Genomic DNA, 24,242 nt, shown 5'->3' with positions numbered 1-24,242 from the left:
ATTCCGGCAGTTGATGGCGCATCAGCCGTTTGAGAAGTGTCTGAACTGGACATTGTTACGGTTGAGGGTCGAATGGTGGAATGTGGGTGCTTGTGGGTGCTTGGAAGATTGGGTGCGGACGATGCTGAGAAGGTTGAGTACAGAACAGAAGGCGCAGACAAGAAGTTGGGATATGAGCTCTCAGTACCGGGGAATCACAGAATTAATAGTTGCTGTGAAATGATCTGGACATCAGCCTCAGGCTGCCGTGATATTTGCAAAGGTTGTGCGTTGGAACCCGGAAAGCCAACCTCTGTATCTTTGACACAACCCTTATGTCTGTCGTCGGTCCAGTAAACGCACCATGCTAGATTTTAACACCGGGATTAGATATTTATGGAAAGAACTCGAATCTTTGGCAGGGTAGAATGTGGTTGCCTGAGACAGAAAAGCTTTGCGTCCATTGCAGTCCATGAATAGAAGCCGTACAAGCCAGCATCCCGGTGTCTTTGAATTCTCATGCTACATATTTGGCCCAACTAGTTTCAACTCTTTCGATCTTAGTTCCAAAGGGTTGCGTGACCGGTGGAGGCAATCATGTGAGATCGATTTCGTTGCGGTCCGAAAGGGGGATCAAGAGGTCTTGCTACTGGCATTATAATCATCGGGATAGCAAGGTTGTTCGCCATGAACAACCCATCTCGAGATTCTTATGAGCAAACTGATTATTTCGGTGGAAGGACGTCATCGGCGGAGAACGAAGCAGAGTATAAACTCGAACGATAGTCCCAGCTTGGTAAACCTCTAGCATACCGAACAATGCATGCCGTTGTCGACATGGCTTCTTAATCCCAACCAACTCGAAGCTTATTCACCCTTAATTTCCGAGGACTTGGACGACACTTACAAAGAATGACATTACAACGGTTTCAATATTTTCGTCTTGTTGAGGAAGACTTTGCACAATAGATGCACCAATTCCACTCTCATGTGCGCATCACGGCTTTCAGGAACCACTATGATGGAGGCGGCATCATTATGTGAGGCAGACCTCTATTTAACGCGACTGCAAGGTGTCTGGGACGTGTCTGATTTGATGGGGAAACTTGCGAGCGAAAGTTATGCAGACCCAACGAGCGCAATCACATCGTCAATTTCGAGAATTGCAATGATGTCCGAGGGGCCGTGTCTCCTATAAAAAGAAGCACCGCAAGTTCCACAAGGTTTCTGCAAGCCAATCATAGCGAATAGAGCTTCGATGCATACGTTGGGAAATGTTGCCATCAGGAATTACGAACACTGAGGGCGATTACAATTCGACCTCCGGCTGGGGATATCGGTATTACAGACCTAGGCAATGTACGAGGCTCTTGAGATTTCCGTCTCTCGAGTCTGCAGCCGTATTCAACCGAATGATGCGGAAAAGATAATACCTAGCAGAGACGCAGAGCAAAGGTAAAATACGTCGTTGAATCTGCTCCTTCCGACTTCACAGCTTCACACTTCCTCCACCTTGAACTTTGCGGTCCTCAAATCAAGGAGCCATCGATCGAGGACGACAAGGACGGAATGTGCCCACATTTCTGAGGAGAAAAATAAGAAGCCTTCAGCCAGCCCGTAGATACCCCAGCAGATAGTTCCACCAGCAAACAATGAGTAAGTAGCTGAGATATTACTATAAATTCCAGTTACAAGACGTTTCCTTACACCGAGAGACAACCAATGCAGCTCTTTCAGTGCGGTTTTGCCTATCAACAAACGCTGACGTTGAAGTTGAAAAGTTGAAACCTCCGTCGTTATGGCGAAAGCAAGTCGGAGATCCATCAAACCAAACCCGTGTCCCCAGTCCTTGAAGCTTGTCGTGTACTTATTCATTCCGTAGATACTGTATTAACAAGCCCCAGTGACTAAGAACGTTTCTGGTAAAGTCCTGCTTTGGTTTTGAAGTTGAACAGCAATTCTCTGATTTAATAAAATCAGCTGGACAGTTTTGCCAATTGAAGGAGGATGACGTGGCTTCTCAAACCGCAATTGCTGCCTGGCTGAGGCAGGATCCAAGCCTTGGGTCACGGAAAGGGCGTATTTATGCTGATGACACGACATCGAGGTCCTAGGAAGATTAATACCATCCAATGCTTCATCTATCAGGTCTGGGAGCCTGGCTGGGTACCACAGCACATCTGGTCCGCCCAGATATAACGCGAGTAGAAGCTGCTGAGACGTGGTCAAAGCCCGCAACGAAAACAAAGTACTTCAGGTCGAGAATTAATATAAATAAGAAATGTCACAGCTTCACTTAGACTGTTCACCAATCGCGTTGGACTTAGCCCTCAACAAATCATGATTTTACTCAAGGGCTGGTTCGCTAAAAGCTAACCTCTGCTTAGGAAACCAAGGCGGCGAGCTAGCCAGAACCAGAGCTCCGTATGGCTCTCTGGCGGTATGCAGCTTGGTGCCTGGGTAGGTACAGCCGAATAACCCATGGAGGATGATACAAACCAGGCGAGAACCACTCGAACGCCGATTGCGACCAACGCATTTTTTATCGCCATTCATCCATAAGGCTTAGTCCATGCCACTTGAGCTCCTCTGCCTCGGATTCAAAACCCACTCGCAGTCCGTTCCATTTGGGTTGTTCGTAGGCAACGTATTGACGCGCTCCGGCAAGGCATTAATATACTCCCACGGTTGCCATACTGTGTGGCAGCGCCTGAAATCCCTTTTAAACCCCCTCTCACTCAGGATAGCTGCCTCTCCCGCCAAATCTCTCATATAATAACCACTGGTTAATCACTTTGGTCTCGGGCATTGTTACGGTCGTCATCAAGTCACAGAATGTTTATAGCACGGATCCTAGCTTTCAGGTCACACTCCTCCAGACACTTGGCCCGTGTGGAGTCTTGAGGTTATTCAAGATGCATAACTCGTGAGTAATCCAGAAGAAAAGCTATCAACATTATAGCATGCTGAAGCGCAGTATCTCGTGGATCCTCCGGTGGATGCCACGGATGCAGTTGTCGAAACAGAACACTTCTCGTGTACGCTCGATACCCTGGGTTTACACTATTGTGGTGTAGACGAAAGAATGTATCTGCTCGTGTGCTTATACCAGAAGCTGCGTAGAGACTCGAGCGAGGCCCACAACGAGTCAACGACCCCATCCTGCAGCCCCACAAAGATTCAGACTGCCCAGATCCACAATCGAGCGAGCGAGACTGTGAGCAGGAGACCGAGCGAGCGAGTGAGAGCAATTCGCCTTCTATTCAAGATTGAAACTACGATGCTATGCCCCAAGAAAGGGTAAGGTCCTCAAGATTTCATAAACGCCCGCGCCGAGAAAATGCTTTCCAGTCCCCATCTAATCCCTTTTAACACCCCAAGTCAAAGCAACAAGCGGCGTGATTTCATCATGTGGTGTCTTGTTGTCTTCATTTTAGATAAGAACCCGCCCGCCCTTCGCGTCTCTAGCGTAAAAACGACCAAAAGGAAAAGCGTGCGCGTGGAGTTTGAGCCCAATTCCGAAGAGAGTTTCCAGTTCTTGCGTGCCCGCCAATGTTCTACTTTATACCCGTTGTGTGTATCCATCTTTCAGAAATACCCGCAAGAAAAATGCTGTTTTTAGTGGTCATGGTGGTTTTAGACGACGTGCTTGACGCCGTTGGTGAGCTTGGAGGCGGCGAGCTGCTCCTTGATGACCTCGTCGAGGCAGCCGGCGGCGGCGGCGATGAAGCCGAGGTAAGGTCTCTGGGATGGGTGTCAGCGGTGACGGTACAAAAAGCCAGAGGGAAGATGATCTTACGCTGGGGTTGAGGACCTTGGACTGGTACTCGGCGTGGAACTGAGTTCCAACGAAGTAAGGGTGGTCCTTGAGCTCAAAGATCTCCATGCGCTCGCCCGTCTCGTCCTTGCCGACGAAGTTGAGGCCGGCCTCCTGGAGCTTCTCAACGTGGGCGGGGTTGGCCTCATAGCGGTGGCGGTGTCTCTCCTCCACCGACTGGGCCTCGCCGTACAGCTTGCGCAGCTTGGACCACTCGCTGCCGGGCTGGAACTCGGTGGGACGGAGACCGAGACGCATGGTGCCGCCGAGGTTGTTGCGGTTCAGCTCGGGCATGTAGATGACGACCTTCTCGGTAGCCTCGCCGTTGAACTCTTCGGAGGTGGCGTTGGCGAGGTTGAGGAAGTCGCGGGCGTACTGGATGATGGCGGTCTGGAAGCCGAGGCAGACACCAAGGAAGGGGGTGCCGTTCTCACGGGCCCACTTGGAAACTGCCATCATACCCTCAGTGCCTCTCGTGCCGAAACCGCCGGGGACGATGATGCCGGAGGCGGTGCACACGGAGTGCCAGGCCTTGTGGTACTGGGCCTGGTCCTCAGACTTGGCCTTGGGCTCGAGGTGCTCGGCATCGACCCAGATGATGTTGAGCTTCTTGCGAAGGTGCATCGAAGAGTGCTCCAGGGCCTTGACGACGGAGAGGTAGGCGTCCTGAGACTGGACGTACTTGCCGACGAGGGCAATATTCAGCTCACCCTCGTAGGGGCGGCTGACGACGGATGCCCAGGTGTTCCACAGAGCCGCGCCCTGCTCGATACGGGCCTGGGGAATGTGGAGAGCGTCAAGGTTGACGGCCTTGCGGAGCCAGGGGATCAGGCCCTGCTCGCTCAGGAGCAGAGGAACCTGGTAGATGGTGGGCATGTCACGGACCACCAGAACCTGGGGGACGTCGACCTGGCAGAGGAGAGCGATCTTGCGGATGGTGGGCTCCATGAGGGGCTGTTCGCATCTGCAGGCAATCTGGAGGGGTTAGCAAGGCAGCGATTTGGAGGCAGCAGGCAAAATACCATATCGGGAACGAGACCGTAGCTGCGGACCGTCTTGACTGCATGCTGTGTGGGCTTCGTCTTCTGCTCGCCGTGGATGGTGGGCACGTAGGAGACGTGGATCTGGATGAAGTTGCCGCTTCCTGCTCTGTGGCGCACTATCGGGGGTCAGAAATAGTCATAGAGAAGAAGCTTGACGGGTACAAACATTGAGTCAATGCCTCGACGTAGGGCATCTGGTTTGTTGTTAGTGGGTGCCGCTGGGCAAAATGTGTGGTGCAGCACATACGCTCTCAATATCACCAACAGTTCCTCTGCAGAGTTTCAGTCAGCCTTATCCTACAAATTGCCAAGACGAAGACAACGACTTGGCTTCAAGTACCCCTGGAAAGGAGTATCAAAACTCACCCAAGCTCAATAATGCAGACGTCAGGCTCCTCGCCAGAGTCATCGGTAGGGATCTTCGCCACGCGCTCAATCCAGTCCTGGATGGCATCGGTGACGTGGGGGACGCTGGACCAATGTCAGCTACCACTCAAGGCCCGCCAAGCAACTCCTCAAACGTACACCTGAACCGTCTTTCCGAGGTAGTCGCCGCGACGCTCCTTCTCGATGACGTGACGGTATACCTTGCCGGTGGTGATGTTGTGCTCGCCCGTAAGGCGGATGGCCAGGTAGCGCTCGTAGTTGCCCAGGTCTGTGTTGCGAGCATCGGAGTCAGACTTGCTGTTATGATATGGCGGCTGCGTTGCCCCTGACAAGGGGGGAGACTGTCGCTCCTCTGAGGAAGGTCACCTACCGAGATCTACCTCCATGCCATCTTGCAGCTGGTCCAAGTCAGCGTTTCTGTCATGAATTGAGGCCATGTCTGTCCCGGTCCATTGGTCTCACTGGTGTGAGTGAGGGGCACTTGCACCCATTCATGGCGGGACATGGCATTGGATTGGGCTACTAATACGAACCACGAAACATTCACCGTGCTCGGCGGGAGCCATGAGACCGGCATCGACCTGCAAGTCATCGTCAGCAAAGTCAGGTTTCACACAGATGGTGGGGCACGAGGGAAAGTTCACTCACCGACAGATAAGGGTCGATCTTGATGCTAGTCACCCTCAATCCAAGGGTCTTCAGGAGCTGTTTTTCGACAGTCAGCATTTCTGTCCTATTCTTCTGCTCTAGCCAAATGCCAGCCATCCTCCCAGCCCGGACAACATCCTCAGCCACAGAACTCAAAAACTCACAAGACCCGTGGACGAGGCGATGATGCCCTTGCCCACTCCGGAGATGACACCGCCTGAGACGAGAACGTAACGCATGGTGGCTCTGTTGGGGGTGTAATTGTCCAAACAAAAATCAGTAAAGATGTCCTCGGCGGTTCGGCTTGCGTTTCGTTTGGGGTCGTTCGGCGGTTGCTCTCACGGCTTGACTATGGAGGGGGAGGGGAGGGAAGAAACAGAGTCAAGACAAAGGCGGGACGCGAACGCGGTCGGAGGTAAAGAAATTTTTGGTTATCGATAAGCGATTTAACGCATAACAGGAGGGGAACGAGGAACGGGGGAGGAGCCCACCGCACTGCAAGACAGTGCCACAGGGCGCAACTGCCTGGGGTGGGACCCCGCGGCGGACGGCGGGCAGCTGAGGGCGCTTTGCAGCAGGGGTTTTTGCAGGGCGACTGCCATCAGTTACGGCAGGGTGTGGTCCGTGTTTTCGCGTAAAGTGCATCACGTGGCTTGCCGGTCTGCTCACCGAAGTGTTCACCGAGACTGCTTCATTGTGTGGTGTGTTTTGGGCAACGACAGCAGTGTCATTACCACTCCACATGGGTCAATGAACATTGCCGGCCCACTCCTGTTGTAATGCTAGACATGAAACTATCAATCCAAAGCTGCAGCCTGTCGAGATTTAGAGGCACCGTTGACGTCCCTTTCCAGCTCCCGGACGATGCTTTATCCACCTGTCCAAAGCGACTACTTTGACGGGGTTTCTAAATCTCGAGGAACCAAAATTGAGAACGAGGGCATTTGTCGAGAACTTTTGGTATCGAAGGTAGTTCCAATGAGAAAGTCGTGATAAGCTACGGACCTCCATGGCATCGGTGGTTTTTGAGGATGATCACATCCACGACCATGGTCTCAGACTTGGCGGCCGACGTCAAACAAGCTGCACAGAATTCCAATCATTAGCGATAACACAGTCAGCCGCGAATGAGAGCGACAGAGTTGGCATCACATGACCCCAAGCTATATGACACCGTTGCCATTGATTTATTTCACTGGTGAAAGCGACGTATAACATCAACATCATTAGATAATGCAGGACAGCAGCCAACAAATCCACCCCAGCTTAGGATGAGCGACCGGTGACACGGATGACGGGCTGAAAATGATAGAACATGTCCATCAAGCATAATCATCACTGCTTCCCAATGCTTGTGACTGAGACAGGGGAAGGAGAATAAATCATCAACAGACATCGGGCATCCAGGTTGATGGCGCCGTGCAAGGTCTGTGCCCCCGCTCCACTGCGTCTATGGGGCCCGACGTTTGCGCTAGACGACGGTGCACTGGATGTTCCCTCCATTCCGCTAATAAAACCCGCCCAGCCAGCCCAGTGCAGATTCACTGAACCGTCACAGGGCGGGCGTGCAGGGCGGGCAGACAGGGAACATTGACATACGCCGTAAACCTAGGTAAGCCAAAATGGAGGTGGGGGACTGGACTGACTGGGAAGGGGCATGCCGCCTGCAGGAGGCAGGTCCGAAGATCTCCAAAAGGTAGGTACGCCTCGACGAACTCTGCCCAAGATTTGCAATTGCTTTTTTTTTTCGTCCGTCTCAATGGCACGCCAATGTTGCAAGGTCCAGAGGAGAGGCCCGCGGCCAAACTCACTTTCGGTATCTTCTCCACACCAAGTCTGGGCCTTCATGAGACGGTTCATTTTGTCGCAGCGTCCTTGTCAGGCGCCCTGATTTTGCATCTCGGACAATCAGAGAGCGGCAGGTTTCATCCGCCGAGAGATGCTTGTGCTTGTGTTGCTGGATATCCAAGATCGACCCCGTCTTGTGCTCTCTGTTGGTCGTACTGAAGTCGACGCATCCTTACCACGCACCAGAATCACACTTTGAAAATCTCCCGGAAACTTTGCTCATGACAGGATTAGCGACGCCAACGAACATGGCTGCGGCAGCCTGGGGTCACGGTGAGGCCAGGTGGGTCGAGATCGAAGATGGCTGGACGCACAGCGATGGTCAGATTGATTCGGGCCCTTCCCCTTGGCCTGGTCTCCCTCATCTTGGGCAGATCGGCAACCACCAGGAGAAGACCATCACCACCGCTGTGTTTCAGGGAGTGCTCGGAATGTCCTAACCATGACTTTCATGCTAGCGAAGCTCTTTCGAACAAATAGGCTGGAACCACATCGTGCCACTGTCGTCGTGCTGTCAATTCTGGGTGAAGACAGGAGGCGAGAGGAGTCGTCAGACTGGGTGAGAGAGAAGGTGGGAGGTCCGGCATCTTGGGTGCTTGGCCATGGCACCAAGGGTGCGAAGGTGGGGAGCCATGGCATCCATCCAGGCATGCGTCCGAATCGGCTCAAGCGGTGAAGCCAATGCGGAACGGTACAGGAACTCGACGGGCCAAAGGCAAACAGTTATCGTTCACGATGAGGGTCGTACAGGCTCGCGTGGGAGGCGTCGTGGGCAGGGATGAATGGATTTCGATGAATCGAGCTGGGGCGAAAGGCGCAGCAGACGCCGTCAAGTCGTTGCAAGCACAAGACGGCAGTCTGCGACTCTGCGTCTCGTCTCTCGTCCCATCATCTCCCGGATGGGGCCGGTGCTGGGCGTGGTGACATGCACGGATGGAGACAACCTTGGGCTCCCCCGACCACACGGCGAGGGATGGCAATGTGAAATACATTGTGGTGCATGTACTGTGTGTGAGAGATCTGGACAGGATGGATAGCCGAGGAGGTTAAGGATAGGACGAGGCAATCCATGGGAATCCAGGCAGATGAAGGTGTCGAGGCACATCCATTCCACCCACTAAGAAAATGAGACAGGAAAAGGTAAAAGAAAGAGGATGAAAAAAAGCCACCCATCCCGGAGGCGTGACAGACACGGCCGTCCAGCAGACCAACCGACCAGGCACCCAGCCAGCCAGTTAGCTCCCGACAGGTCAGCCAGCGTGGCGAGACAGTGCAATTGATCGAACAGCCGGCATGGAGGGAGGAGCTTGGCTGATTTGAATTGCTTGTGCAAGTAAAAGATGCTACGAACGGAGGAGGGCACGAGGCCGAGAATGCTGAATGACACGACGGAGACAACGACCGGAGAAGGCGACGAGATGAGATGAGGCAGGAATTGCTGATGTCGGCCAATGCTGGGGGAGGTTCGGGGAGGCAGGCCATGTTTCTCGTAATAAAACGGGGAAAGGGGGCACACGTGGGTATTGGTCAAGCCGAAGCGAGAAAGTATGAGACTGGCGATATGACGACCTTGCAGTGGTCAGGCAGTCTGGCAGTCAGTAATTCGAGTCCGAGAGGGTAGCATTGGCAGTGGGAGGTGAAAAGGTAGTAAGATGGGAGGCTTTGAAGAGAAATAAAGCAAGCAAAAACCGGACGTAGATCGAATGGTGAGGCGTCTATCAAATTGGCTTTGAAATGGGACGGAGAGGTGATTGAAAACGAGGTGCTGTGAGGAGGTGACGGGGACGGGAAGAGAGGGGCAGCCATGCAATGCCACGCCTCTAGCTAACGCCGGTTCGTTCCCTGACAGAGCAAGCTGAAGAAAGAGCCGTCCATGTTCTCAGCGAGTGTGGCAGTCACACAGCAGATTGAACCGGACATCACGATTGACCTTTCCCCCCGGGCGTCCTCTATTATATTCAAATAGGCATTTCTAAAAGGAAGGAACTGGGCAGTAGCAGTCGGTGAGTCGTAAGATAAGTAGGTAACTGGGAAGGAAAGAGCAGCTCATCGAGAGCACCTGCAGCCATTGATTGATTGTGTGGCAGCAAAAGATGGGCAGGCACCGTTGCACCGTGAGGCAAGGACAGGCAGGCACTGTAAAGTGCAGGTGGTAAATGGTGGACATGGCCACACAGCACAGCACACAGCACACACACAGCACAGGCTGGAAGGAGGAGGAGACAGGCAGGTAGGTAAGGTACCTCTTGCCATGTACTTCACATAAATCGCCCAACCTGCCCCCGTTCCTCTCCTCTTTCTCTCTCTTTTTTCCCTCACCTTCCTGCCGCCTCTGCTCGTCCTTTTCTTGCTGTTTGTCGTCTTTCGAGCTGCTCTCATCTGCGTTGCTGAGCATTCGCGGCTCTATCTATCGCCCTCTTTGGATTCCACTGACCTGGAAACGGTACCTCCAACTGGCCCTCACCACCGTTTTCCCACCGTCGGACACGTATAAGTCACAGGCCGACCTCGATCCGTTCAACACAAAAACCAGCACGATTGAGCCTTAAAAATGACTGCCATGGCGACAGACGAATGATTCCCGGATTGAACGACATTCTTCCAGAATTCTCGCATTCCCATGAGCCTGCCGACCCGGAGGGCGCGCAGAGAGGGCAGACTCCCTCCACAAAGGGTCGAAACAGTCCTGGCTGGCTGGCTGGCTGGCTGGCTGGGGCCACTCCACGGACGGGGTCGACAAGGGTGTCTGCCGTCTCTGGCCACCGTCAGTCTCCATCCCTCAGTTACGGCCACCGGCCAGACCGTCTGCCATCACCTCAAGCCAGTGTTACTCCGACCACACGAACAAACACAACAAGAAAATCAACCTGGTGCGAGCCAAATACACGCCCGATCCCGGCCTGAAAACCCAAGCACCAGAAGGCGCCAAAAAAGGCACCAAAGCAGCGCGAAAGCGCAGGCACGAGCAGAGACACTTCCAGGACCAGCCATGCGGGCCATTACCATGACGGGCCCGGCACCGGGCCTAGCCAAACCACGCCAGACATGGGATCCCGCCAACAAATGACGAAACAAACCCTGAGAACAGCCCGGACCCTACCTGTGCCTTTCCACGGTACGATCTGGTTTTTCCATCGGAAAAAAGTCCCAGCTGTTTTATGGCCGTCTTTGTCTCGATTTGAGCCTGCTGGGAGGGGTTGAGACATCTTCCAAGGTTCCCTGGCAGCGTTGACGCTTCTGATGCCGGCTGGTTGGTCATTGTTGACACCGGGGTTGGGCGGTTTGGACTGGTGGGTGGCCCGCCTCGACCTGAGCCATGTTACTGGGAAGGATGCGCCTCTACCGCATTGGCGTCCTTTGGGCTTCATTGGCGGGGCATCCTGCAGCAATCAACCATGGACAACGAACGATAGCGGCAGTCCTCAGATGCAGCTTTTATCGCTTGCACGAGGACAGCCAGAATCGGGCGGCAATTCGCCTGTTATGCCCTCGAATTGTCGACTGCTACCAGACACTTTATCACTTGCCCAGCCTCAGCTAGTTTATCCCGACCAAGCCCCCGCTTACACCGATGGTCGTGTTTACCACCCCTGCGGCTGTGCTTGGGATTCCTAGGGCCACCATCACATCACGTTGGTCTGTTGGTGTGACAAGCTGCCAACCTCGCATCGCCGCGGTCTGCATCGGATCATTGACACTCAGTCCGATGCCTTGCCTGCCGCTCAACGATATCTCGGCATGAGCTTTGCATGCTGGCATCATTCTGTCATACCTCGTACGACGTCAGCCATATCGGATCAACATCCATCGCGACAGTGTTGTTTCTTACTCTCCGCCTAGCACGCAGTCGACATCCTTCCCAAACAAATCTTGGCCATGCGGAGGTCTCCTGTCACCTCTCCGAGCATCGTTGCCCTTGGATGTCGTTATCGAACCCAACACTCACCAAGCGGTGAGCATCTCCTCCAGCAACCTCAACCTAGTCCGAGGACGGCGCCTCGCTCCTCAAGCGAGTGCTTGAGGCCATCCGTGAGAACAACCGACCGAGATCATCGTACGTCGGGCATCTTTCTATTTTGCTACATCATTTTCATCTGGCTATGGCGCTCTCTTGCGCAGCTGCATCACTGACTCGCAGATCTCTTGGCTCCGGGCTGTTTCGTGGCTTTCTGGTGTTTGCTGCAGGCAGGGGTGAAGAGGAATGAAAACGGGGATCGACATGAGCTGCGTGGCAGCATCAGACAAGCTGAAGGGCCTCTCGGAAGGCCCATGGAAGGGGCGGTCACAGGTGATCGAGCGTGAGGAATAGACGGTGTCACACGGCAATACTTCGGGGAATGGCTGGGTCATCATCATGCGTCGGATTCGACGGTCAGCCAAGGAAACGCGACGAATTGCGGGTGAACGTTCGACTCGGAAAACCTCATTTCAGGATGCGGCAACGAAGACCAAATTGACCTACGAGACCAAATGGATGAACACCAAAACTGTTACCGCGCTTGGAGCATGCAGGTGCTGGAGAGGAGGCTGGACGAGCAGGCACACCACCAATACGCCGTTGCTAAGGGGTGGAACGCAATCTGGTAGTGATGGGAGGGATGTGCTGCATGTCACTAACGGATTATCCATTGCTTCCTATTGCAGTGCTAACACTCACAGCTCATTGGCCGTCGGCTTCTTCCGGCTCTCGGCTACACGAGGTCCAAGCGAGGCTAACCAAAAACAGCCAGGTGGCGTGTCTGGGAGCATTTTCGCGGAGCAGGCTCTGAAACCAATCAAGCGGCAGAATCAGGGACAGAGGGCGATTTTGGCGAGTCGTTCCCAGCAGCAAGAAAGGACTCGCCCGATTCCCGTTCATCCACCGGCACCCTCCCCCAAACCCGACTCCAGATCCAGCTGCAGCAGCGCGCACATTGAGCGCGATTCCTGCGTTGCGTTTTGAGAGACTTTCCACTCACTCTACGGATACCTTACCTAGCCTTAGGTAAGACCAAGCCGGACCACCCTTCGTTCAGCCTCTCTGATTGCCTATTGCTGGCCGGTCCCCATCGGTCTGCCTTTCTCTGTCCGCTGCTCGTTTTGTTGTTGCTCCTGTCCCGTCCTGTCCAGCTGCCCCGACCCGAGCAGCTCCTGCCTCCCTCCCGCCGCCGCCCCGAAAGTCGTACCCTTTTTTTCAATCCTCGCACCCCCATCCCGATCACCCCCGGGCCGCCGATAAAGTTGTAAGTTCTATTCTAATTATCTCGTGAGCTGCTTTTGATGATGCCGCGCCGTCTTTTGATGGCTGGTGGCTGATGAAGTTGATGCTTGCTATTGTGGATGCGCGACGTTCGCGATTGCTGCACTGCAGGCAGGCATTTGCTTCATCACCCACTTGCCTGCCATTTCCTTCCTTATTTCTCCCTACGCTCTTTTCCCCATCCCCAAATAAGCAGGTAGCCTGTCGTATTGGGACGAGAGGAAAGGAAACAAAACATTTCCCGGCGAGACGACGCGAGTCGCTGGCGTTGGCAAACCTCGATGGTGCCTGCCTTGGCCTGTGTCGCGCTCTTTCTTGGGTGCCCTGTCTCTCCTTCCTCTACCTATTTCCCCTACCTTTTTTTTTTTTTTTTTTCCCTTTTTCCTTACTCCCCCCCTTCCTTTCCNCTTTTTCCCCCCCCTTTTTTTTTTTTTTTTTTCCCTTCTTCCTTACTCGCCGCCTTCCTTTCCTCGCTGCCCACTCCTGCTGCCGCCTGCTCAACTCAGTCGCGCCTTTCCCCCCGTCGTCGCTCCCCCCAAGGCAGGTGCAAGGCCCAGGCACACAGCCCGGTCCTCCTCCTTCACCCCCAAGCCCGACGGCTGCCACCAGCCCGCCCCAGCACAGAGCACTCCAGCCAAAAGCGGCCGCTCCACTGCTGATTTCCCACACACACCCGCTACTCGTTCGCTCGCTCCCCCCAGCACAACGCACCACGCTCCAAGGCCACCACGTCCACGTCCACCACACACAACCGCGACGCGCGCGACAAGTCTGCATCGCGACAGAGCCTACTGCCGTGCCACTTCCCATCACGATCATCCGTTGCTCCATCTCAATGGACCTTGGCCTATTGAGTCCTTGTCGCTGACTTTCCAAGTAACCGCTCGATGGGTCGCGAAAGCCGACCACAGCCATGAGCACCTGGATGAACGAAGCCGCGGTCCCCAACCATAATGGCAACGGCTTCCCTCACATGAACGATCCCAATGCCGCCGGAGCCATGATGGATCCCTCAGCCTTCATGGGCAACCCGGCCCATTTCAATCCGGCCCAGTTCGCCAATCCCCAGCAGGCGCAGCAAGCCCAGCAGCACCAGGCCCAGCAACAGCAGCAGCAGATGGCTGCCATGCAAAATGGCCAGATGCGCAACGCTTCGCCATCGTCTTTCCAGAATCCCGCCTATCAAACAAACCAAGTGATCCCTTCAAAACGACCCCGTCCTCGCGAAGACAGCCTCGCCGGCTCACCGCGACAAAACCCGGGCATGCTGCCGACGTCGCGCTCCGAGACGCCCCAGACCTTTCCCGGTTATCAAGGCGCCATGTCCCAACAAGGTCAAAGTCAGCCATCGCCGTATCCTCATCTTCAGAATGGCTCCGCGAATGCGACGCCATCGCCGATAATGGCAAACCAGCTGCGGCCCGGTAGCGTCCCTCAAAGGGTCGCGACCGCGTCACCTCATCCATTCTCGCCTGGCGCGCAACAATTTGCTCCCCAGGCATCGCCGAATCCATCCGAACATGGTACGCCTCAACCGAATCACTATATGCAGAACCCGAACATGCCCCCGGGCTTCAATCCCAACTTCACGCCGACACAGCAGTCCCCGGCGAGACCCTCTCCTAATCCGAACGCGATGGCAGGAGGGATGATGCCCCAGCAAATGGGACAGATGCCACAACACATGGGACAAATGCCGAATCAGATGCTGCCGCCCAACATGCAGCCACGAAATGCGATGGAACAGCAACAAATGGCCGCATATCAGGCCCGTCTTCAAAAACAGTTACAGCAAGGCAATATCCAGGGCATGCAAAATATGCAGAATATGCAGAACATGCAAAACATGCAGAATATGCAGATGGCGGCTCAGATGCAGGCCCAGAGCATGGCTCAGGGTCGTGGCATGATGCCCAAGCAGCCTATGCCGATGCCGAACGGCCAGATGCCCCCAGGCGCGATGCGTCCCCAGCAGCAACCGCAGCAGCAGCGCCCGATGCCCCGAACCGATCCCGACCAGTTTATGAAGAGCCTCACAACGTTTATGACGGCTAAAGGCCTTCAGTTTGACCCGAACCCTGCCATCGGCAACCGTCCGGTTAGTTTGTTGACGCTCTTCCAAGCTGTTCAAGCCAAAGGTGGATATAAACCTACCACTGCTGGCAATCAATGGCCAAACGTCTCCAATCAAATCGGATTTCACCCCGGACAAATACCTCAGGCGCCTCAAATGATAAAGGAAATTTACGAAAGGAACCTGCTTAGGTTTGAAGAGGCTTGGCATGCTCAGACAAATAGGCAACGTATGATGCAACAACAGCAGCAGGGCATGCCCAACCAGCCCATGCCTGGTCAGCAACCTCAGGGAACTCCAACCAAGCAGATGTCTCCCCAAGGCCAGATGCCCCAGCAACAGATGATGCCGCAAGGCCAGCCGAACATGCCTCCGCAAGCCCAGACGCCCGTTAAGCAAGGGTCGTTCAGTGGTCAGCCTCCTGCTGTGAATGGTTTCCAGACTCCCCAACCGCCAGGACAACAGACACCAGCAAACGTGCCGCCAGGCCATGCGCGTAACAGCTTGTCGCGAAGCGTCGAGCCGACGCCTGGTCATCCCAACTTCCCCTCAGCGTCTCCCGCCTCTGTGAAGGGCGGCGGTATGCCGATGCCCGCCCCTCCCGTTATTGACCAGAACCCAATGGCTGCTTCGATCAAGCCCCGTATGCTACGTCTTGCCCAAGAATCCGACGAGTACACTCCAAGCGCCCGACCACTGGAGTCTTATGGTGGTATCAACGTTCGCGCTTTCGATCTGAAGGGGTTAGAGCTTCAGGCGTTGAAACCCGATATTCCGCCGCCGTACGAGCTTGGCTACGTGGATTTGCACGCCCTTACCCGCAGCTTGGAGTCTGGTATCCACGGCGAGGTTCGCCTCGCATTGGACACACTGGCAACGGTGACGGCAACCCAACACCAGGCCCTGCATATCCATCTCAAGTACTGCGAGGAGCTCATTGAGGCTTTGCTGGAGTGTGCGGAGGAACAGTTGGATTTCCTGGTGGAAAACACGGAAGAGTCGTCGTCGGATATCCAGCTTACACCGTACGAAGACGTTGCACGTGCATGCTGGACCGAGAAGATGGGTGTCAAGGAGTTGCCAAAGTTCGGGTCGCCAGAGTACGAGCTTGACCGAGCCGTTGATCGTTTCTCCTGTGTCATCACGATTCTCCGCAATCTGTCCTTCCCGGAGGCTGCCAATGAGAATCACATGGTGCTAGGTGACGAGCTCGTCATCAAGTTCCTGTGCGCCACCATTCGATACTTGGGCACGCGCAGCATGCTTTTCCGAACGAACGCAAACACCCTCGAGTTCATGAAGGACGCCATCATCCTGCTGTCTAATATCGCGGGTGCAGTCGAGATTCCCGGCCGCGAGCAAGCTCTGTGCTTACTGCATTTCCTTCTGTCCTTCGCTCCCGCACCTGGCCCGACGGTGGTAGACGACAAGATGTACTTCCCTCCTTACCAGCCTGGTGTGCACACCTACACCTTCCACGCCGTGGATGCGTTGGCCAGGTTCCTGGCAAGAGATGAGCCGAATCGTACGCATTATAAGACGATTTTTGCGATGGACGCTAGTAGCAATCCACCATTCGACCTATTGACACGCGCATTTGCGCTTTCGACGACCGTCATCCCCATCCAGACACCCGAGTCTGCGGTGGCACATGTCGAGGCACCAGAAAAGTTTTTCAGACTGATCGAGGACCGTAAGCCTTGGCTCATGCAGGGTCTTCTGGCTGCCGATATTATCGCATCCCTTGCGCCGGGTCACGAGACGGGTATCGCGAAGGCCTGGCTCACAAGCGGAAATGGATTCGCACAGAGCTTGTACCACTTTGTGCAGGTGCTCGGCGCCCAGTTCGAGCAGCCATGGCAAACGCGAAACGGCCAAGGCGATCCCGCCGGTCGAGATAACGGGCTGGTGTACATTACCACCTGCGGCATTTCAACGCTGCGGCGGTTGGCCGAAAAGGCTCGGGACCCCAACGACCCCAAGTCTAGTCTTCCTGCCGACGCGTTGCCATCCGAGGAGTCCGTCTTCAAGATGATGCTCATGCGGTCGCCCGAGTGGACCAAGGATGGTGTGATCAAGAACCTATCAGCGTACGCAGCGTTGGATTGATAGACTTTTCTGGTGTTACGACTTTTAGGATTGTGCATGGCATAGAAACGGAGTCGGGGAGTGCGTTTTATTTGGGGACCTTCACTGATACCAGATGGACCCTGAGTGGGAGGGTTTATCCAAGCCTTGTGTTGCCATGGGACAGGCACACATCCTGCGGTGGTGTGGATCGTGTATAAGAGTGTAACTAAAAAAAGAGAAGGAATTTGATGGGAGTTCATTGGGGGCTTGGAGCGAGGATGCTTGACGGGAGCCATTCTTTCATAGGTGTACATATGACGCGACAATGCAAGAATACCTCCACTATTGTCACATTGTTAGATTACCTGACGGTCCAATATTCTTCATGAATACGTGCAGCCACACACACTGTTGTGTGATATTTTGTCATGAATCCCCTCTCCCGCCTGATGGGTTATAATACATTTGGCCTTCAGTCTAGCTCACTATGGTGCTTCTCGGCCCAGATGTGCCAGCAACGACCCAGCCTTTCTTGCTTTTTTGTCTTCCGCCAGTATGCTACAACGGTTGATATACAAGCTGCAGCGCAGCCTCGCCACGCCATTCCCTGGCCTCATGCCTTGACCTCCGTCGGTGTCGTCTTGGGGATCTTCGGGTTGCCGAATGTGGTTGCAAGAAACTCCTTGATTTCTGTCGTGTGGTGGCCCTATTATGCAAGTCAGCTTAAGGCCTATACATTTAGAATTTCGTCATAGCGACTGTGCTCTACGTACCTTGATCTCAACGTGCTGTGTTACCGGGTTGATTCTGAAGTTCTCCTTGGGAACCTTGAGCGCTGCGGAGACGTCGGTGATCAGGGCCTTGCGGTCGCCCTCGATCTTCTTGATGACTGTGCGCTTGCTGGATCCGGCGGCCTTGTCGTCCCTGTAGACGGGGAAGGAGTTGGAGGCCGTCAGGTTGACCAGGTACGGTTTTGAGACGGGTGTTGCTGTGGAGGAGAATCGGACGGTGGGGAGGATGGCGGATCTGGGAAGGAAGGTGGCTGGCCTGACGAAGGCCGTTCTGAGAGTTGCGCAGTTCATATTTGCGGCAGGACGAGCGGATCGGTGCCGGAAGGAGGATTGTCGTCGTCGTGGAGGGGTCCGCTGGCCGTCGACAAGAGCTTCAGCATCAGAGGTTTCCAGCGAAGGGATTCGCGCCGGTTGAAGCTCGGTAGAACCGACGTTCCTGGTCCGTGTGCCATATCTCACCTTACCTAATCAGGGACCTTACAGAAGGGAGTAGGCACACGGTCCAGTTCTGAGTGATTTAGGCGGACCGGCAAAACCACGGCACGCCGCAAAACCCCCCACCAATTCTTGCCTTTGGCGAAAATGGCCAAAACTCTTCTGAGCCTGCCCCTCAGCCGGAGAAAACAAATCTGAGCAAAAAATAACGTGCGACTTGCGAAAGGACGGCCGAACCGCGACACCTCCCTCCCCCCGCCTCCGATCACGATCCCGACGACGTCACCCGTCTTCGGCACCGATTTGTCCATCTTCTCCTAACCGAACCCGAAACACCCCTCACAAACAACTTCGCCCATCATGGAGGAAGTCTACGCCGCCCTCGACGGCGAGAGCATCCTGCCCAAGCTCGCGTCCCAGCTGTCCCGCCACCTGGTCTTCCCCCTGATCGAGTTCGAGGCCGGCCGCGCCGAGGAGAAGGGCGACGACGACAAGGCGCGCAAGATTCTCGCCGGCAAGATCAAGCTGCTCGAGGACACCAACATGGCCGACTACGTCGCCCAGCTCTACCAGGACCTCAACGGCGGCAGCGAGCCCCCCGCCGAGTACACCAAGAAGCGCAACGAGGTCATTGCCCAGCTTGAGAAGTACGAGGCCGACACGGCCAAGATCTCGGAGCTGCTGACCCGCGAGGACGTCGTTGGCGCGCTGCGCAGCGACAAGGTTGCCAACTTGGAGTTCCTTAAGAAGGACCACGATGTGAGTTTGTCCCGCGTCTGCCTGTCCTGACGTAGATCAGCAAGCTGACACACGATTTTCAGGTCACCATCGAGATGGTCAACGCCCTCTACGAGTTCGGCCAGTTCCAGTTCCGCTGCGGCAACTACGGCGCCGCCGCCGAGCTCCTCTACCAGTTCCGCGTCCTCTCCACCGACAACGACCGCGTCTCCTCGGCCACCTGGGGTAAGCTCGCCTCCGAGATCCTCACGACCAACTGGGACGCCTCCGTCGAGGAGATCCTCAAGGTCAAGGAGGGCATCGACTCCAAGCTCTACAACAACCCGCGCGCGCAGCTCGACCACCGCACCATGCTCGTCCACTGGGCCCTCTTCCCCCTCTTCAACCACGACGGCGCCCGCGAGGCCGTCCTCGACCTCTTCTTCTCCGCCGCCTACATCAACACCATCCAGACCTCGTGCCCCTGGGTCCTGCGCTACCTCATCGCCGCCGTCATCACCGGCCGCTCCCGCTCCCGCAACTCCTCCCTGCACCAGAAGCAGATGAAGGACGTCATCCGCTACGTCCGCCAGGAGGCTTACGAGTACAGCGACCCCATCACCGAGTTCGTCTCGGCGCTGTACGTCGCGCACGACTTCAACGCCGCCCGCGAGGCTCTGCGCAAGGCCGAGGAGGTCTGCCGCGCCGACTTCTTCCTCATGAGCTCCTCCGACGCGTTCGTGGACGCCGCGCGCCACCTCATCTGCGAGAGCTACTGCAAGATCTTCAGCCGCATGAACATCCGCGACCTGTCCGCCAAGCTCGGCCTCAACCCCGACGACGGCGAGAAGTGGATCGTCAACCTCATCCGCGAGACCCGCCTCGACGCCAAGATCGACAGCCAGGAGGGCACCGTCATCATGAACCACCCGCCCAACAACGTCTACCAGCAGGTCATCGAGAAGACCAAGGGCGGCTTCTTCAGGACCCAGGTCCTCACCGCCGCGGTGTCCAAGTCTTGAGAGGCGTTTGTGTAAAAAGGAAACGGTTGGGATAATGAATGAACTCTATAAGGGGGGAGGATATAGGTGGGGGAAGAGAAGAACTACTACGATGCAAAAAAAAGGAAAGGATGCCAGGCCAGGTTCTTCTTCTTTTTTAACGATAGACCGCATGCAAAGAAGCCAACCGAGCCCGGCCGGAGAGGTGGGGCGCAGACTAGCTTCATGGATTGAGTAAGGCTGGGCTGGTTTCGTGGTTTGAAGCAAAAGATATTTGTCCCCCCCGAAAGGCTTCTTTTTGCATTGGCACGGCGTTTTCAGGGCAAAAACGGGGTATCTTTTTACTCTTTATCCTAAAGGGGGTCAGCAGCAGCAACGAAGTGGCAGCGGGGAGGCCTAGAGGGAAGATGTCCCCCTTGCCCTTTTGCTGCTTTATTGAAATGTTTACAGTTATGAAATCTTTTGTGTCTTGTGATGTGACCTATATAAATGTGCTCTTGGAAGAGGAGTTATTCCGCAACCCAGAATGCCTTCGGTCTTTGGTGTTTCCATTGCCAGCGAAATTTCACCGCCTTGTGTGGTTTGCAAGCTAGATATTTCAGCCTGAGCAGTTGCGACTCCTTCGAGGCCTTATGACCCTCACATGATATTCGGTGTAGTGGACTCTGAATACTGGGAGGTAAATACAGATGAGGAATGATGACCTACTTGGCCATCCTCAGGTTACTTGTGTGTTGTTGTCGACTGGGGATTGAAGCTCAAATGGAGAACGAATCTCCAACACATAGTCAAAGCGCTCATTTGCTCTCCGTTGCCGCTTCAACTTTCGAGAGTCCCCCAGACCGAGACTTTATACCCCATCCGGCCCTGTGTCTGTGTTCCCTGTGCCGTAATATAAAATCCAAGCAATTTAGCCTGGGAGATGGTGGTTCGAGGCGGCAATGCGCACGACGCTTCGCTTTTGGATGTTGATGAACGGAGACAAGCAGTTTCGATGCTGGTTCGGTCCAGCTTTAGCACGGTCTGCTGCAAGACGCTGAATCTACGTGGTGCACTGGGTTACTCAGCTCTTGGGGTTGTGATCACGTGTATTTCGGTGCGAATAAGGTCATGATCTGGTTGAATAGGAGAAGGCTTTGTGTCTTGCTAGTGGTTGGAGCGATACCATTATCGAGAGGGCAATGCGTGTGATAGAGATCTTGGAAAGTTGGAGCTTCGGGGCTGGAATAAACCGTTTTGGACGAGTGGTTGGCACACATTGTATTTGGGGTTGTATAGCATGCCGCCTAATTGCTATTATCCCTCTTAAATAGTCTCAACATGCCCCAGGGCAGGGCGTACGTTTCTTCTCGAAGCACAGGCATGATCGTAATATAAATAATATGCCTAGGTAAATTAGAAACTGTGGCACCGGAAATATTCGTACAAATAACACTGATAACGTCGATCGTTGTGATTTCTGGCTGAGGCACTTTCCATAAGACGTCGACAATGTAGCTTGATGCTTAGCCGTGGTCGTTCATCGGGGACTCTTAAGTGTGCTGGTCATCGGGTGTGTTGCTACCGCGGTATTCGGAATGAATGTACTAAGAATTGAAGATGGTGATGATTGGCGCGAAGGGCGATGTGGTCTGTATATGTGTAACTTGTCAAGCTGGCATCATGTCGGTCCATGTGATGATGGTCGAAGCCTGCAAGGAACACATAGCGTTGACAACTCGAAAGCGATAGAATGGTCAAGACTTCTCATATACGAGAGACCAATCAATGTGGGTGTATGCTGGCGACAGCAAGAGACGTACGGCATCGATCCGAAATCATGTGACTTTTTGTGTCATAGTGCAGTGACTATAAAGTGTCTTTGGGAGACGAAACCCATCTCAGCCTCAGCCGCAATGCGCTGGTCTCAAGGGGTGATTTGCAGAGAACGTGGCATGTTCTCACCTGGTTCACTGTGAGGCAACCTGAATGGCGATGGTCATTGCTTTATCCCCGAAGTGGAGGCCCACGAATCTCAAGTTTGGTTCTGGTGTATTCTGGGACGAATATTCACACAGCGAGTAGGAGAGATGGCCAGCTTTTGCTTCTTGTCGTTGGAACCTTCTTCTCCCTGTCTGACGTTGTTGACTTCGGGCTGGAGCTCAGATGGATAGCAAAGAATACAGTCCGTTGATACCAATTCTTTTGCTCCGGGTCTTCAATTGCGGCATGAGGTTGTGATGTTTTTCAATTTAGGGATCCTTTGTATATCGCAGCTGGCTGCGATTGAAGACTCGTCCGTGACGCATAAAGCGTAGCCTGAGAACCATTATCACGTTGAGAAGTCACGCACAATGCAGCTAGACCCGGAGTCAAGCAAATGGGCTCGAGGATCCAGCAAGGTTCTATGCCAATGCTGACTCAAACCCTGTCTCAATCAGTCAACCGAGACAGTATTAGGTACACTCAGCCCCCTACCTCTCTGCAGTGAAGAATCTGCTACTTCGGGTATTTGACATGAATATGGCGATGAACATATTGGACGAGGGGAAGCTTTCACCGTTATGACTGTAATCACGAGCTGTAGAGTTTTCTCTGGGAGTTTTCTTTGTTTAGATGCCCCAGATGCTTTACTTTGGCATCACTCCTGTCACATACTCAATGCATCCTGTGCATAATATCATATTTCGGTTCTAGCGTCGTTGGCTCCCTTAAATCGTTTTGGCATGCCCCAGAGCTGGAAGTACAGGTTTCTTCGCAGATGAAAGGTCCGTAGCAACACAAAGCCCGTGTCCTGAAGAAGATAGGAATATTCATCAACCGGAAGATTGTCCAGCTTCAAGGAGACTGTGATATGGCGATAGTAGGCTGTCCGCGGTCATGTCCTTGGCTGTGGATGTGATCTTTCTGTGAGACGTTTTACTGAGATCCAGAGGCGGAATCAGAACTTTTCCTATTGTCGAGGGGTATTTCGGGGTCATTTAGGGTGGAAAGAAAGGCGCGTGGAAGACAAGGATGACGGCCGGCAAAGTAAGGCTTTCGGATTTAAGCGAGTGTAATCTATTAATCAATCCTGCCATGCGCGCCTCTGTTCCAAGTTTCGATGATCAGAGCTTCATCGTGAGCGAGCAAGGATCACGTCGACATGACAATCAACGAGTCACATCTTTTTGGGGATTTGAAGATCTGATTGCCGTACTCTACTTTTGTACCTGCGATATATGCAACGGGTTTGGTAATTGGTGACGACGACGATGGTCCTCCAAGATTATGGAATTAGATATCGATCACGATAAAAGGCTGCAAGGAGTGCGGGATTGAAGACACACCGACGCAGCGCACAATGCAACTCTCGGATAATTGTGGCCTTCATCGGGACATTGCTGCTACCAACCTCTGCATGAGTGACCGAGTTGGAGACTCCTACGTTGAGGGCTGGCGTGGTGGGAAGCAGTCACATAGACCCGGGCTCTTTTGAGGGCCACCTCGTATTTATTTGCGAATGATAATAGGAAACCAACAGAAGTCATGGGTTTGTTTTTGCAGAACGGTAGTCAACGCGCTACCCAGAAGCTGTTGAGTTGTCGTGAATCCATGGCATGATACATCATAGGATGGCGCAGATGTACGTCATTACCGCATAATCTATTTGGCGGTTCGTTGTGGAATTCTCATGATGCGTCACTCTAAGCCCAACTATGATAGTATAATTTGCCAGTAAACTGGTTTCCGTTTAAGGAGACGTTCGCTTTTGAAACTTCAAGAGCAACTTTTACTCTGCGCATATCTAACGTCCCTGTCTGATCCCGACATATCTGTCACATGTCCCTTAAAAGAGTCTGCTGGCATCAACCTCATGGTTTGAACGGCTCTGCCGGGAGCTACGTTACAAGTTTAGCGTCTATTAAGTGGTTGCGAAGTAATGATCTTTTCTTACGACTGGACATTGGCCATGCTCGGGAAGTGACGGTTGCCTTGGAAGGGTCAGAAGGGCGCCAGCATGAGGAAATGGCGAGCTTGAAGCTTTTAGTAGACTACGGCGAGGCTTCACAAGCAATACTGGATTTTAACAGTTTTTGGCATTACTAGAATCTGCTTATTCGCAACCATCCCATCAATATTGGCTTTATTCGAGGCTGTGTTATGTATATTGCACCTTCATCTATCCAATTGCTGTCGGGAGCTGATCTTTCTGATGAATCTGACGATGAAAC

The 24,242-nt window shown here is 53.9% G+C and overlaps 4 protein-coding genes across 4 annotated transcripts; 2 read left to right on the top strand and 2 right to left on the bottom strand.

Moving 5' to 3' along the window:
* Positions 1-3,615: 3,615 nt before the first annotated feature.
* Positions 3,616-6,113, bottom strand: GCG54_00010754 (CTP synthase; the record flags this gene model as incomplete). The annotated part of the gene is given in 11 exon segments (XM_045410671.1): positions 3,616-3,723; positions 3,779-4,771; positions 4,819-4,955; positions 5,006-5,033; positions 5,087-5,111; positions 5,206-5,310; positions 5,365-5,578; positions 5,597-5,624; positions 5,760-5,807; positions 5,875-5,931; positions 6,039-6,113. The coding sequence occupies 11 exon segments, from the start codon at positions 6,111-6,113 to the stop codon at positions 3,616-3,618; spliced, it is 1,818 nt and encodes a 605-aa protein (XP_045257762.1).
* A 7,761-nt stretch (positions 6,114-13,874) lies between these two features.
* GCG54_00010753 (uncharacterized protein) lies at positions 13,875-17,144 on the top strand (the record flags this gene model as incomplete). Its single annotated transcript, XM_045410670.1, has 1 exon — positions 13,875-17,144. The coding sequence occupies one exon, from the start codon at positions 13,875-13,877 to the stop codon at positions 17,142-17,144; it is 3,270 nt and encodes a 1,089-aa protein (XP_045257761.1).
* A 574-nt stretch (positions 17,145-17,718) lies between these two features.
* On the bottom strand, positions 17,719-18,187 carry GCG54_00010752 (uncharacterized protein; the record flags this gene model as incomplete). The annotated part of the gene is made up of 2 exons (XM_045410669.1): positions 17,719-17,811; positions 17,879-18,187. The coding sequence occupies 2 exons, from the start codon at positions 18,185-18,187 to the stop codon at positions 17,719-17,721; spliced, it is 402 nt and encodes a 133-aa protein (XP_045257760.1).
* Positions 18,188-18,691: 504 nt separating this feature from the next.
* On the top strand, positions 18,692-20,070 carry GCG54_00010751 (Eukaryotic translation initiation factor 3 subunit E; the record flags this gene model as incomplete). Its single annotated transcript, XM_045410668.1, has 2 exons — positions 18,692-19,090; positions 19,153-20,070. The coding sequence occupies 2 exons, from the start codon at positions 18,692-18,694 to the stop codon at positions 20,068-20,070; spliced, it is 1,317 nt and encodes a 438-aa protein (XP_045257759.1).
* Between the last annotated feature and the right edge of the window lie 4,172 nt (positions 20,071-24,242).

Source organism: Colletotrichum gloeosporioides, assembly GCF_011800055.1.
Source record: "Colletotrichum gloeosporioides strain Lc1 chromosome Unknown consensus_93, whole genome shotgun sequence".
Lineage (NCBI taxonomy): Eukaryota > Fungi > Ascomycota > Sordariomycetes > Glomerellales > Glomerellaceae > Colletotrichum > Colletotrichum gloeosporioides.
Note: the sequence above shows the minus strand (reverse complement) of the source record. Positions and strands in the feature narration are given on the sequence as shown.